The sequence below is a fragment of the Coturnix japonica genome, chromosome 4 (genome assembly GCF_001577835.2).
Source record: "Coturnix japonica isolate 7356 chromosome 4, Coturnix japonica 2.1, whole genome shotgun sequence".
NCBI classification, from domain to species: Eukaryota; Metazoa; Chordata; class Aves; order Galliformes; family Phasianidae; genus Coturnix; species Coturnix japonica.
The window spans coordinates 48,949,446-48,963,596 of record NC_029519.1 but is presented as its reverse complement, the minus strand read 5'-3'; the positions used below and the strand labels follow the sequence as shown (position 1 = coordinate 48,963,596).

Genomic DNA, 14,151 nt, shown 5'->3' with positions numbered 1-14,151 from the left:
TAAATTAAGAAAATAAGCTCATATTTTTCAGTTGTGAGAGCCCAGAACATGAAAATGTTTCAGACTGTTTTAGCAACTAAAGGATAAATTATTTTATAAATAATTCAATTTTGGTATTAGCTTATAATCTTTTTCCATTATGGAAGTTTTAGGTGTGGACTTTATGTATTGTAAAATGTAGGAGAGAGAATTGCTAATTTGCCATGTAACCAAAAAGCTTCTTTTTAAAGTACTTAAATTATCTTGATGATAACTTTACTACCTTTTTATTTAACATGATTTTATGCAGGTTTATTTGAGAGTGGTGATTTTTTTTCCCCATTTTTTAGAGGCTACATGGTACATAATCCACATTTTAGAATCCTCCAAATACTCTGCTTACATAAAGAATGTTAGGACATCCAAAGTCTACAAATATTTCACATTCAGCTTCAATTTATCACCTCTGAGTAATTCAGCTTCTCTAACTAAAGCCCTCTTTAGCTATTAAGCTTAACAGTAACCAATTCAATGGCTTAGACTAGATGATGTTCATCCTGATATGGTTTGATGGAGTTTGAGGAAATTGCTGAAAACCTACAATAATGCTGCTGATGCTCAACAAACCAGTTTGTCTAAAGGACTAAGCCAAAATAATCACAGAAAACCTCAGACAAGAAAAGGAAGCCCCTAATCCCCTAAACCATTTCCTCTTCCTACGCAACAGAACAAACTAACTGTGTTGCCAATGTGTAGCCTCATGTAAAGGAAAAGATGTGTTCAGTTCACTGCTAAATCTCTTGAGTCAAGTTAAAGTACAATACCAAATAAAACAGTCTGCTGGGAGACGTGGAAACAAGCAGAAAAATTCCTGTGCAACTCATCAGGACAAATGCTGTTCTCATTAGGGAGAGCAATTTCTGTTCATGTGAGTAGCTGCATTTATGTGTAGAACAGATGAGGTTTGGAGAATATGAATATCTGTTTTGTGCCAATTAAACATCGCTTAGTTTTTGAGCTCACCTCTAATGTCACCATCTGTTTGGCCATTGCTCTTTCTACAGCTTCATACATCTGTGTATTCTGGATTCCCAAGCCACAAAAGATGACAAATGCTTCCAGAAACTGCTCATCATTTCTGTTGAAAGCCTTGATCTTGCCTGAGTTTTCTTCCATCTTATTCACAAGCTGGCATACTCCTAAGTCAGGATAGAGAAACACGAAGTAATAGATTGAATTGTCAAAACATCACCTATTGTTTGGAACATCAAGAGAACTAATAAGTCTATTACCGTTTAGCCCACAGTACAAACCAGCAATATACATGAAAGTTACACGCAGGAATTCTGTAGACTTTTAAAGCTTATTAGATGTGTTTCCTTGTATTAAAGCATAAATCTTAAAGCACAATATATTACTTAGTAGACCTAAAAAGCACTTATTAGGATATACAAAGCAAAAATATAGGTGAAATTCTAGGGTAGTTTTCATCCTGACTACAATTATTAATAGAATTCTAGATTGATATAATCCCTAAAGACAATGTGTCCTTTGGAGGCTAATTAAATTTTTGTAAGCATGCCAAAAGAACATTTATGAAAGTCAGAACACTGTTACACAGAGTTTTTGTCTCCTTATTTGAGTCAGTACTGGAATTTTTTAAAATAAATGAACATGACAGATAATAACCAAATTGAGGCTCAAGGTTCAAATACATTTGCTGACTTTATGAAGATGTGATTGAATTACAGCCTGCTTCAAAGGTTACTGAAGTCATCAAAAAGCATCTTATAGATATCAGGTTGTTAGCATCAAAATGATATGTAGTTGCATCTATTTATTTTCCATTTTTTTCTTCTGATTGGTGCCAGACGTTTCTGTGCACTTGTCATTGAGAGTCCTGACAGGTAACTTTAACCAAGCCTGCAGATTAAATTTTCAGTACTGTTCTAAGCAGATGGGAATTCACTTATATACCTCAATTTAGCTTTATCTAGTGCACGGCAATTTTTGCTAAGAAAGTAGAATAAGCAGCTGCTTTGTAAGCATACATTGTCTAAAAGAGCTGAGAGCGTGATTATTGTGTTAAGCATGTCCATGTTTCCTTGCTCTCAAGAGTGTAAGTACTAGCAGTTTTAAGGATAAAAGCTAACATATTCGTAATCAGTTGTAAATAAGTGTCCCAGTGAAAAACTTAGTTGCAAACTAAAAAATCTAAATCAAACAGTAATTGCAAAAGTCTTATTTTGATATAAAATGTAATTGCATACCAGTCTGTATGCTTCACTTATTTTATCAAGAATATTTTGCAGATGAAGCAATGACTGACTTATTAAATATATACTTTAACAGCAAAAGGGAAGATACAGTTGGATGTTTCTAAAACACTGTAACCAACTTTCAAGTTTTCTTGCTCTTGCAGAACTACTTAAATAGGCTACGTGAACAGAATCTGAATGCCTTACACTGCCACCATAAGACCAGACAAGATGGATTTGATTTCTCCTTGTTGATAGAGACGAAATTATAATTAATACTATTTTACAGCAGTACCAATATTGAACATTATCAGCAGCTGCCCTAAGGTCTTATCAGTACTATTGTTTTGTGTGGGTTTTTTTTTTGTTTGTTTGTTTTGTATTGTTTTTTCTTTTAATGGAAGTATTTCTAGCATTGTAATACTATAATCCACAGACTAAAAATCCTCACTAAGGTTCTTAATTGAAAGAAATATACAGTCTGTCTGTGAGGGAGCAAGTTTGTACCAGTACAGTAAGTGGAAAAAAAGGAGTAAAAGAATGTTATACACACATTTAAACTATGTTTTTAGAAGAACGGTGGCCTTGCATGTAGAAGTTTTAATGTCTAATGGCAATATATGAACACTGGCCTATTTTCAAATTATGTTCTCTTCAGGGAACTGTTATTTTAGTATCAGAATTTCCTCTAAAGAGACAAGAATATTACAACTGTAGTTGTGAACTACTCAGCAGGCATTGTGGTATCTGAATATTGCAAACAGGATTCTGACTTAATGGATTAGTAGATCCTTAACTGGTAGTAAAAATACATAATTTTAGAGAATAAGGACTGACCAAAAACAAGATTATCTTTCCCTGGGAAAAAGAAGCAACTTATAATGCTCAGGGAAAATCTCATGGAACTTACTTTCAGATCTCTGTTTAGTACTGTTTATGATTTTATAATTATTTCCATAGCAACGGTGATGTAACAAACACAACTGAGTAAGCCATAAAAGCAAATGAATTCTTAGAAGACAAAGCATTTGGATAAACATAAATGCCTTTTTAAAAAAAAGCATCAAAAAAAAAAAACCAAAAAAAAAAAAACCAGCAAAAAACAACTGGGAAAACTACATCAAGTATACTCTCCAATATTTTTCAAAAGATTCACCAAAGCATTCAGAGTGCTGTACATTAGAATTAAAGGAACTCAAAATCCTTTCATTGGGACATAAAAAAGCAAAGAAAGATTCAATAAAGTTTTTACCATATACCTGAAAAATGCACAAGTCAGGAGAATAAAAAGTTCACCTCTTTTCCAGTAGGATTTGCTTGGTTTTGCTGTGGAGAGCTTTTCCCACCCTCACCCCTCAGCTGCACATTTCACACCCCAAGTTCTTGTCTTGGGTATACTTATCTTTAAAAAAGAGAAGACTTAAAATGATCTTGTACTATATATAATATGCAAAAGGAGCTTCTGGGTATTGTCCCCACGCAAACTATTTGACCTCATCCTATTAAAGATCTGAACATTATCTGTGCGGTCCTTAAAGGACTGAAAATTTCCCATTGCTCAGACTTGAAAAACCCACCTAAAGGGGTACCCTGACAGTAACTCAGCTTGAACTTCCACAGGAAAAAAATTGAAGATCTCCGTATGACATCAGATGCAACTGTTTTATCAGCAGTTAACAGCACAGTGAAATATCTCTATTTAAAGCTCAATAGTCCAATTTTTTATCTCGGTCTTCTAGAGTCTGGGAGAATATATACAACAAAGTAATAAAAGAACTCACTGAAGAAGCTGATAAAGACATTTCAAGGAACTCAGTTTAGAAAAGACAAGGCTTCTCTTTCTGTTTCAGGAAATAAAATAAGATCTGTCTTCATGGAAAATGGATCTCATTTAATATAAACACCGATTATGTAGTTTTGTCATAACTCTCAAGAATGATTACTTGAAGATGATTAATAATGCACTCTTGGAGGATTCTCTTGCTAAATTCTGTAACGTTGAAGAAGTTGCACTCATGGTACTCTCTGGAAGTGAGTATATTTTATATTCTGTTTTGTTGTGGAGCTTACAGTTGCCAGCATAGCACACTGACATGCATTCCAATTCCCATGGTACAGGGAAGTCCTGGTAATTTCCAGTGGCATTGTTATACCCTTGTGTAAGGTAAATCTGATACTCACTGAAAGACTTAACACACATTCAGTATATGCCCTGAAATTCTCTTAGTATTAGATCCTTCAGACAATTCAGGTGTACATCCACCTCCACACCAAGGCCGTCTAAGTATTTGGAATCTATAAAAATGGTGAAGTATCACAAGAGTGTTGTAGATACTTAGTAATTATCTTGCTTACTTGTAAGGTAAGCAATTTACAGGCAATTTTGTAACGGACTTGTTGGTTGGAAGCAGCATAATTAGGATATTTCCCCTGCATCTGTTGCTGAGATTGTACTGTGGAACACAGAAATATTTCCATGAAATATACAAAAATATTTTTTGTAAAAGTATTTTTTGTAAATATACCTACCTATAACCTTATTCTTTTTCCCATTTTTTATTGGTGTACACAGCAAACTCTTTATATGTTGACTTACACTTTCTGTGTTGTCAGTCTGTTAAACAAACAAAACAAAACAAAACAGTTAAAATTTTTAAGGCCAGTGTTTAAGTACCTGAAAAGAAAATGCAGAAAGAGGGTTTGCACTATTGATTTATACATGTTACTTCAGAAAGCAAACATGTCTTTGAAGAGTTTTCACATCTTGGCTGAATGTTGTAATAAACATTACATCTGATACAAGCTTCGGTGAATAATAATACAAGTAATGATGATAATCACCATTCAAGCTTTCCAGGGACCTGCAACACTATGCTAAAAATGTGTTAATTTCATAATAAATTCTTCCACTTCACTTTCATGACAACAACAGTTTTTCACCAAGACAAAGTGTTCAGCCGAATGCAGCTGAAAAGAGATCAGCTGGGCTTTAGGACACCTTTCTACTCTCATTAATTAAAGAACTATGAAATTATCTGACCTCTTCCATTTCTAGCATCTCCCCTGTACTTGCAGTAGGGCCACACAGATTATAAAACACGAGTTTATGTCATTAAGCTAACTGTGTATTTTGTGACACTAAACTTTCTGTAAACCCTTTTGGTTTGTTTGAGACACCCTAATTAACCCACCAATGCAATGAGAGGTGCCTTAGTGAAGCCTAAATTATGATCCAAAGAATGACCAGTTTTCCAAGTAGGTCAACATTCTGCAGTCTTCCAAAGGCCTTTTATCATTGCTAGGTTGAGTATATTTTGCTATCAGTTTGTTTCATACTCCACAACAAGGACTCTGAATTAATTTGTGAGGTAAAATTGTGGATGGGTAGAATAAAACGACAAGGCATCTTTTTCAGATTTCTGGTGAGAAAATGACCTACTTTTGTTCTGTAGCTCTTAGTTCTAGAATAATGTGGCAGTTGCTGAGAAGTAAATTAGGGCCAGTCTCTAATTGTATGTGGCACAAAAGATGTGCATACACCAATATTTCAGATCAAAGGGGTTGGGTGAATTGTTTGTTTGTTTTTTTTACTACTGTTGCTTTGCTATTTTGTACTCTGCAAGAGATTGAAAACTGCAAGCAAATGCATAAAAACTATAGTGCCTATAACTGGCAATAAAAAGTATGAGTATTTGAAGAAAACATTAAGGATTATGTCATGAGGGATACTTTACATGACTATGGGAATTTAATGTTTAGGAGCTCATTATCAAAAGGATAGAAGGAATAACTCAAGACTATGATTTACTGGTTTCTGTACTTTGGTCTAAAAAGATGTACATGTGTAATCATCTGTAGAAGAAGGATAAGAGCAAGCATCTCTCCCTAGATCTCTCCAGCAGACACAATTGAGAAACATTTAATCAAGTTGGCATGAAAATTGGTTGAAGGCTACCCTAAGAAGAAACTTCTGTTTTACAGTAAAGTTCAAATACACAGACACTCAAACTTGTATGAAGTGAGATAAGAACAAAGTTCACAGTGCTTAAAAAAAATACTTGACCCAGTATTGATGAAAAGGAAAGTCAGTAAACAAGAAAAGGCATAAATGGCTTTAAGGAGTGTTGCAGATATTTGAACTTTATCTTCACTGCTCTAGCTTTGTTGGTTCAGGGGCAAACAAAGATGCATGGTTGCTGAAACCATGGTTTACTTACTGTCCTTGCACGTACTGAACCTGAGGCAGGAAATATTAGGGCCCTCCTGTGAAGGAACCTATACTAGTTTTCTGCCTCATGTCACTATGTTGGCTGCCAACGTATTTAGAAAGCACAAAGTCCTTTTTATTAAGTGAGTAAGTGAACCGTTGAACATTCTCCAAAGAAAGAGGCAAGTCAGCATTTTTAGGTTACGAAGTACACCTGGGATTTCCCTCATGCCATGGTTTGTCAGCTTTAAAAAGATTTTGCCTACAGCCTTAAGATTTCTCTTTCATAGCAGTAGAGATGCAGCCACTGTGGCTGTTAAAAAACATTATTTTCTTCATGTTTCTTTCATATGCTTAGCATGTAAATCTTGCAGATACCAGGAAAAATGTGTAAGAACTCTTAACTCCACTGACAAAGAGAAAGTTTTGTTTCAGTCAGTCATTTAGCATTCCTTTTATGTATTTTAAAGTGTCTTCAGAATAGTTGCTTATTTCTTAAATGACTTCATGTGGTATACCCACGCGATTCTTTTTTGTCTTCCACTCCTGCAGTTAAGATAACTTTGGGCCCTGCACCATGGCAAGCACTCAAGGTTTTTTTGCTCTGTCCTTCATATAATCCAAGTCCAGAACTTTAGTGAAACCTTGCACAGAGTAAAAGTGAAGCAACAGAGCTCCCCACTGTGATGCTGCTCGTCCTATCCACTTACTGGTACAATCACAGGCAATGCTGTACTTTCTGAAATTTTGGTCGCGTGATTCAGAACAAAGAGCTTGGTAACAACCTCCTGATTACCATAAAACTTCTCCCTCTTACTCTCCCCCTAAGCCCCCCCCAGTTTACAGGCTTATCTTTTGTAAGAAGTGTTTTGTTCAAAATTTTGCATTGAGAGGAAAACACAGAATTACAACTTTGTGTTGTATTGACAACAACTTTCAGTGCACCCATGACTGTAATCTGAGTCTTGCCAAGTGGCCTTCCCTGCTAGCACTTCAGTATGTGTTCTGTAGTACATCATGCCTTGAGCATTTATCTGATGAAGTGTAAAGCAAAAGCTTCCATAAAAACGTGAAGTTGTTGCTTATCCCAAACAGCAAAGAACTTGCATGCATATCATTAATCATTGGCAAAGTAAGCAGGGAAGGGAGAGAATAAAAGGGAAGGAACTTCTGAGAGCCTCCCGACAATCACAGTCAGCTACAGAGGATTACTATGAAAACCTCCAACTGTTCTTCACTTAAATGCTTTCCAGAAAATGTATTGCAAGCTCTCCACATCATGGTGTCTATTTATTCACCAGTGAATGCAAAGCTTTTTTTAATAATGGCTGTAGAGATACTCTGCCCACTTTGTGAGAATGGTACTGTTTCTGCAGTGATTTTATAAAGCAAATGCTGTTAAGTTTCTTTGTATTTGGAGAATTCTGTGACCATTAAATAAAAAGAAAAAAGAAAAGAAAAAAAAAAAAAAAAGAAAGAAAGGTGGGTGGGAAGAAAGAAAGATTTGAAAGGCAAATAGAAAAGAAAAAATTCATTTCTGAATTACAAACCTTAGGTTATTTTACTTACTGTCCAGGGAAATCTTCTGTCTTTGCAGACATCTGGGATGTTGAGAGGCTCCATTGTGTTCTTGACATACTGAGCATACATATAATTGATTTTGTTTGTATCATAGTCCCTGAAAGAAGCAATATTATTTTTATGTGCTTAGTATGACGTAGTTTCATTATGCATAGTAGGTAACTGTAAATATCCTTCATGTCTAGAGTCAAGTAAGATATAACCAATAGCACTTTGTAGAACTGAGTTAAAATCCTGTACACTAATCCATCTGTCATTGCAAAATGACTGGGAGGATTAATTTATACATGCAGATGAAGGACAAAGAATGAGCAACTGGGTTTAGAGTGAAATAAACAACTCTGAAAACAAACTATTTGCAAATCTGACAGGCCTGAAAAATCAATACTGTATGAGACATGCTTATTCTTTAGACTGAGTTCAGCTGGTAATACTTGAAGTTTCTACGTCAAAGTTTATTTCAAGTTTGTTCTAAAAGAACAATCAGCATGGAGATTCTTTTATTGCAATAGAAACATTTTCTTCCAAATTGGGACATAAAATACGTTCACAAGATCAATCATCTCCTGCTTTTGTAGACATTAAGTTTTTAATTAGAGGAGTTCAACTCTATCACAACACTTTGCCAGCATTAGAGGAGGGCGTATGTCCTAGTAATGTACGTATTATCATCAAGCTCCTACAGTTTACTCTGGCATTTGACTTGACTTTAGTTATCCTTCTGGTGCAAGTGCATGTGCAAAAGATGTTCACGGTGCTAAAGAGAGAAAATTATTCTTTCATTATTTCATCAACTTGGTTATATAAGGCAACACCCCACAGTTCTGAACACTGGTTTGATTTTGGCTTGATTCAGGGCCCTTGATTATGTAATAAGCCTGAAATTATATCCTGTAAAGTAACACTTCCCATCTAATCTATGTAATTAGATTTCTTCTGTTGCCTGATAATGTGACCTTAAAACCAACCACCAGTTCTAACTCCAGTGGCTGACTCACAGTCCATGGCACGTAACTGTGCTGCTTCATGAACATCATTCAGATATGCAGCTAAGGTTCTAGCATTCCCTCCCTATCAATTATGAGAAATAATTTACTGACAGTCCAAGGCAGTAAATTGAATTATGAGTACATCAAGTAGTAAAAGGGATAATAAATAGGGAGGTTAATTCTGTTTCTTTATGTAACAGTTACTCTGTGATCTTATGACCATTTTGTACCTACGTACTTTATGACTGTACATTCTCTAAAATACCTATACAGTTGAAGAGTTGTTTGCTTTAGCCACACACTTTGTATTTCAGTTTCAAATACTTATAATTAAAACTCATATCAGAAATGTTCACTAAAAAATGATCAAAAGTACGGAAGTTTTAATTTTCTCTCTGGACACGACATCTGTAGTACTGTATTTTTGATGGGACTGTGTCTCATTCTTCTGACACTATTGGTATCAACTGCTTGTGATGACAGACAGGTTATGGAGGCAGTTAAATTTCAAAACTTAAATACAGAGAGATTCAGATTAAATTTTGCCATCTGAATATTTGAACTGAATTATTTTTACATCTTTCTCTTCATCCCAGTTTACATTCTTAACCATTTCTTGAAGATAACGGAAAGTTAGAGTTTTAGGACTTTTCTTTTGATTTTGTCAGTCATATTCCTTGAGTTGTAGCCTAACCTAGAGCTGTAAAAATGAACTGTAGGCTTGAAAAAGTGAAGAAACCAGGCCTTGATCTCCTAGACTTCTCGATATGACAATTTGTCTATGTGTGTTTCAGAACAAATCTGCTCCACAACAGATAGCAAAAATATGTGGTAGCCAGTGGGATGAAATGGTACGCAGGTCCTTTATTATGAAAAATAATATTAAAAACATAATTTCTTCAACATTTTCCAGTGTTTAACAAAAGCTTAATTTCATTGTTTTACCTCTTCTGATTTTCTGCTGAATCTTCTAATTCTTCGGCTTCCATATGAAACACACTAGAAAACGAATCCTAAAAAAACAAGATATTATAATGTATAGATGTGGATGTAATAATTTAGAGTAGTAGTATTCATATGAAAAGCTGTCGTTTGGTCAACTTGTAGAGACAGTGTGACTATATGAATATATACATTATGTAAATTCCTCTTCTGTACTCTTGTATTCAGGAGTGACTCTTAAATACAGTGAGAGAGATTACCACAAAATAAAATCCTTCTCCTTTTCTGCAGCCTATGGGATGCTCATACCTCCTCCAGGGAATAAGCACTTCTGCCTTTAAATAAAAAAAACAACACAGCTACTCACAGTACAATCTTCATCCACTATGAAGATGGTACACCTCTGCACTTGCATGAAGGATATTATAGTGGCAGCTATCTTCTTCAGAATTACTTCCAAAGACTGTTGTTCCTCAAAAATAAGACTGGCAAGATCAAGAAGCACCTGAAAAACAGGTTTTTGTGAAAATCTGACTAGCTGTGATGAAATCAATAATTATAGTTACTACTCAATATGATTCTTCTATTTCCTGAACCAAGGAAGACAACACGTACATCTGTGAAAAGATTAAGCTTTGGCTCTCATACAGACCACAAGGCATCAGTAATTAATAGTTTGATATATTTGATGGCAGAAATTGATAGCATATTTAGCTGTCTGATGTTTTCAGTTGGAGACACAGAGTAGATTTTGGCATTCACAGTTGATCAAATGAAATTTAAGAAGTCCAGACCACACACAGTAATTTGCCCTTAGGAAACCTAATAATTTCCTATGGCTCATGTTTGCATTATAAGAACGTCAACAGTGATACTTAAATTACTTAAGAGTTTCAAACACAATTATTCATTGTAATTTAAACAAATCTTAATGAACTCATTTGGTAAAAAAACATAATTTAGACACTGGCTGTCATGTTTCAAAGCTGCTGCTGAAAGATTCAGCTGCTCAGATGTAGGTAAATTATATTCCCTCTATCCCCACAGGAAGCATGGAACCAATTTGAAAAGATTTTCCAAATTTATACCAATTTATAAACACTGATATTCACTTTGAAACCCAGACCTACCAGAAAGTTATTAAAAGACCTGCTGCCTTGTTGTTTCTCCAGAACCTTTTCATACCATATCGGGTAGACATATTCCACCCACTGAGGCCATGGCATTAATAAACCATCAATTATATAGATGGCTACAGAGTAAAAAGAAAATTCTATTTCCTGTTCGATAATTATGGAAAATATTGTTAGTGACTATTTATAGTTGTAGGAGTCTAGAAGAGCAATCCGTATAACCTGTACAATTTTGCATGGATAATTCTACCTGAAATTTCTAGAGTATGGAAGCATCTGGTTGTATAATATACACAGTGAGCCATAGGATAACTTCAGGCAAAATTTAGTATATTGACATAGTATTACATACAGTATTCAACTAGAGAAATTAAAAATTGCCAAGAAACAGCTGCCACACGAGAAAAAAAACAGCAGAATTCTCTGATTTCTAGGTAACCATAATTTTTCTATATCTGGGACAAACCTGTTGATCGTACCTGATTGCGCCTGTTTTCAAGCAAAGATGTTTCATACAGTTGAGCGTTGTGAAGAACAATTCCACAAAATGCCAAATATGCAGCAAAATCCTGAAGACAAATAAACATAAGCTTTTGATGAAGAGAGTGTCTCGCAGCTTCTTAGCGTTATTCAAAGATAAACTGTTACATTTTTGCTGTTACAGATTTGTCAATCTGAAATATTGACATTTAAGGATATTTCTGGCAATTGATCATGCATTCAGGTTTATTTTAGTCACTCAAAATTTTTTTTCCTCAAGAATCTCTTCTCCTTTTTTAAAAATTAATAGTCTTTCAAATTTATCCTGGAGAAACTAGGATTGAAATAAGAACCAATTTTGCAAAAATACTGTTTTTACCTAGAAAAACATAGTAGAGAGCATCTCTTATTATGGGGATTTCAGCCTCTTCTGAACTGGAAATAATATTCTGCTAACATAGCAAAACCACAAGTTTTTTTCACTTTCTGAATGGGATTAATTCTGATATCTTGCAGATACTCTGCATGTGTTTTGTTTTAAATGGGAAAGTTTTCAAAAGGAAAGAGTAAATTCCAGTTTTTTTTATTGACAGAGATTAAATCATCTTCTTCATCTTCTTTTGCTATACAAATTTAATATGAGTTCCAGAAATGTCTGGAAGGCAACTACTGTGTGAGAACTGGGAGTCAAGTTCTTCTGATTATCTCATATACTTATAAGGCTTTTCTCTTCCTGCAATTTCTGTATTGGGAAGTGATACAGTTTTTAAAAAATAATCACTAGACAAATTTTAATATTCAAAATATGAATTGGTGGGGATGCCAGGAGAATTAACATCAGTTCATAGAGGATTATGCCTATTATAAGCTATAAAACTGTCCTACAGTGTAGCTTGTGTTTCAGAGATATATGAGAGGCATAATTCTGATCCAGATATTAAACTGCATCCCATCTACTTTTCTCATGGCTTTACAAGCAAGGAACTGTACAATATAACAAGGAATTCTCTTGCTAAAGGTGTTTCATTTTTCATAACTTTAAGATGTCTGATCAGTGTGAAAAGTAGTATTGTATTCAACCCCTCCTCTCCTGCTAAAATAGAGACATAATTGTCCAGCTTCTATACCTTTTCATCTTGTTCTGTGAAAGTCCCACCAGTTCCAGATTTCTTATTAATTGCTTGAGCCACACCAACAACCTAGCGTATTAAAAATGAAATAATTAGATCATTTATGAGGAGTCTGTCATTGCACTCTAGTATGCCTAGACATAGGTGAAAATAAATAACAACTACATGTTGGCCTTTGCATAACCAAACATATTTAAACCTGTTTATTTCTTACTTATTCATACTACAAATTTCTGACCATGAACCTGACTTATCAAAAAGAAAAATAGTGGCAAAAAGTCCCAATGCTCTTATGAAGAAAGGTTGATTTGATCCGGAACTTGTTCTATAAATTGAAACAGTCATCTCACAGAAGGGCAGCAGTGGTTTATACTTCTGAAACCATTAACAACATGTATCTCTAATGGTCACCTACTTTTGTGTGTAGAACCTACCCTTCCTGCTAGCTCTGATGAAGTTTCCAAAACCTTCCCCTTCTTACTTGAGGCTTCTTACAAGATCCTCTACTGTGATCTGTGATCTTTTTGCCTTCTGTTTATTTCTGAAATTGTTCAGATAGAATTTTTATCTTGCTGAAAAGCAGTATACACAGGCTGGGTACCTGCCAGAGTCATGTTTGTTACTGTAAGTATTTACTTAAAGATAGGTTTTGAAAAAGAATTGCTTTGAGACTGTAGTAATATAAGACCATTTCAAGTTGTTAATGACAGTAGTTTTTTCATCTTACTTTTAAGGATAAACAATACCAGGAGAAAACTATGGTGTGTGTGTTTAAGAAGCTGTGTTTATGTGTTACTCATGAAATTTATAACTGCTTAACTGAAGGAGGTCACACAGTTATATTTTTGTAATGGAAAAGACAACAATTTACTGTCTCTCACACCAGCATTCCCAAAATACTGATGTTACAAGTAAGGTCATTGTTCTGCAGCATGAGTCACTGCCAATTGTGGGCTCAAAAATGTCTGTCTGAAATAAAGCTCGGCTGTCATGTCCGTTCCATACAACGGAAGGCTTCCCACAGATCAACTTCTTATTTACTTCAGTGACAATTCCTTATCTAGAGAACATTCTCACTGTAATAACAATATAGTTGCTATACGTATGTCTATAGCTAGCTTTGAATTGTAATCAAATCCTTTAACAAATCTCCATGCTTCTCTATTTACTTGCATGTGGAAAGAGTAATGCTTAGGCCTTTTCTCCTACTGCTATCTTTTCTGGGATTTTCATTTTTTTTTCTTTTTTTCCAGCTCTGGTCCAGCATGAAGGAAGACAACTTTAATGAGTTAAGAGGCCTCAAGAGGTGAGTAATTTTATTTTGTGTAAATCTCTCCCCCACAATGAAAGGAAAGCTGGTTGTGCTTAAAGCTAAAAGGAAACAGTAACAGGACCATATTAGTACCACAAAAAGACTATTTAACCTCCCTTCGTTAGCCACTCAGGTTTCTT

At 34.8% G+C, this 14,151-nt stretch overlaps 1 protein-coding gene and 1 long non-coding RNA gene across 8 annotated transcripts in view; one reads left to right on the top strand and one right to left on the bottom strand.

Moving 5' to 3' along the window:
• Positions 1 to 14,151, top strand: part of LOC107313554 — a 114,936-nt gene that overhangs the window by 34,385 nt on the left and 66,400 nt on the right. For all 3 annotated transcript variants that reach the window (XR_001555058.2, XR_001555059.2, XR_001555057.2), the window contains exon 3: positions 13,953 to 14,005. This is a non-coding gene — a long non-coding RNA (uncharacterized LOC107313554). The remainder of the gene's footprint in view (positions 1 to 13,952; positions 14,006 to 14,151) is intronic.
• Positions 1 to 14,151, bottom strand: part of PDE5A (phosphodiesterase 5A) — a 60,857-nt gene that overhangs the window by 22,801 nt on the left and 23,905 nt on the right. For all 5 annotated transcript variants that reach the window (XM_015861889.2, XM_015861891.2, XM_015861893.2 and 2 more), the window contains exons 4-10: positions 12,697 to 12,768; positions 11,569 to 11,658; positions 10,324 to 10,461; positions 9,960 to 10,027; positions 8,014 to 8,122; positions 4,767 to 4,851; positions 1,003 to 1,178 (exon numbers count right to left, since the gene is read on the bottom strand). In XM_015861889.2, coding sequence (XP_015717375.1) covers positions 1,003 to 1,178; positions 4,767 to 4,851; positions 8,014 to 8,122; positions 9,960 to 10,027; positions 10,324 to 10,461; positions 11,569 to 11,658; positions 12,697 to 12,768 — 738 coding nt within the window. The remainder of the gene's footprint in view (positions 1 to 1,002; positions 1,179 to 4,766; positions 4,852 to 8,013; positions 8,123 to 9,959; positions 10,028 to 10,323; positions 10,462 to 11,568; positions 11,659 to 12,696; positions 12,769 to 14,151) is intronic.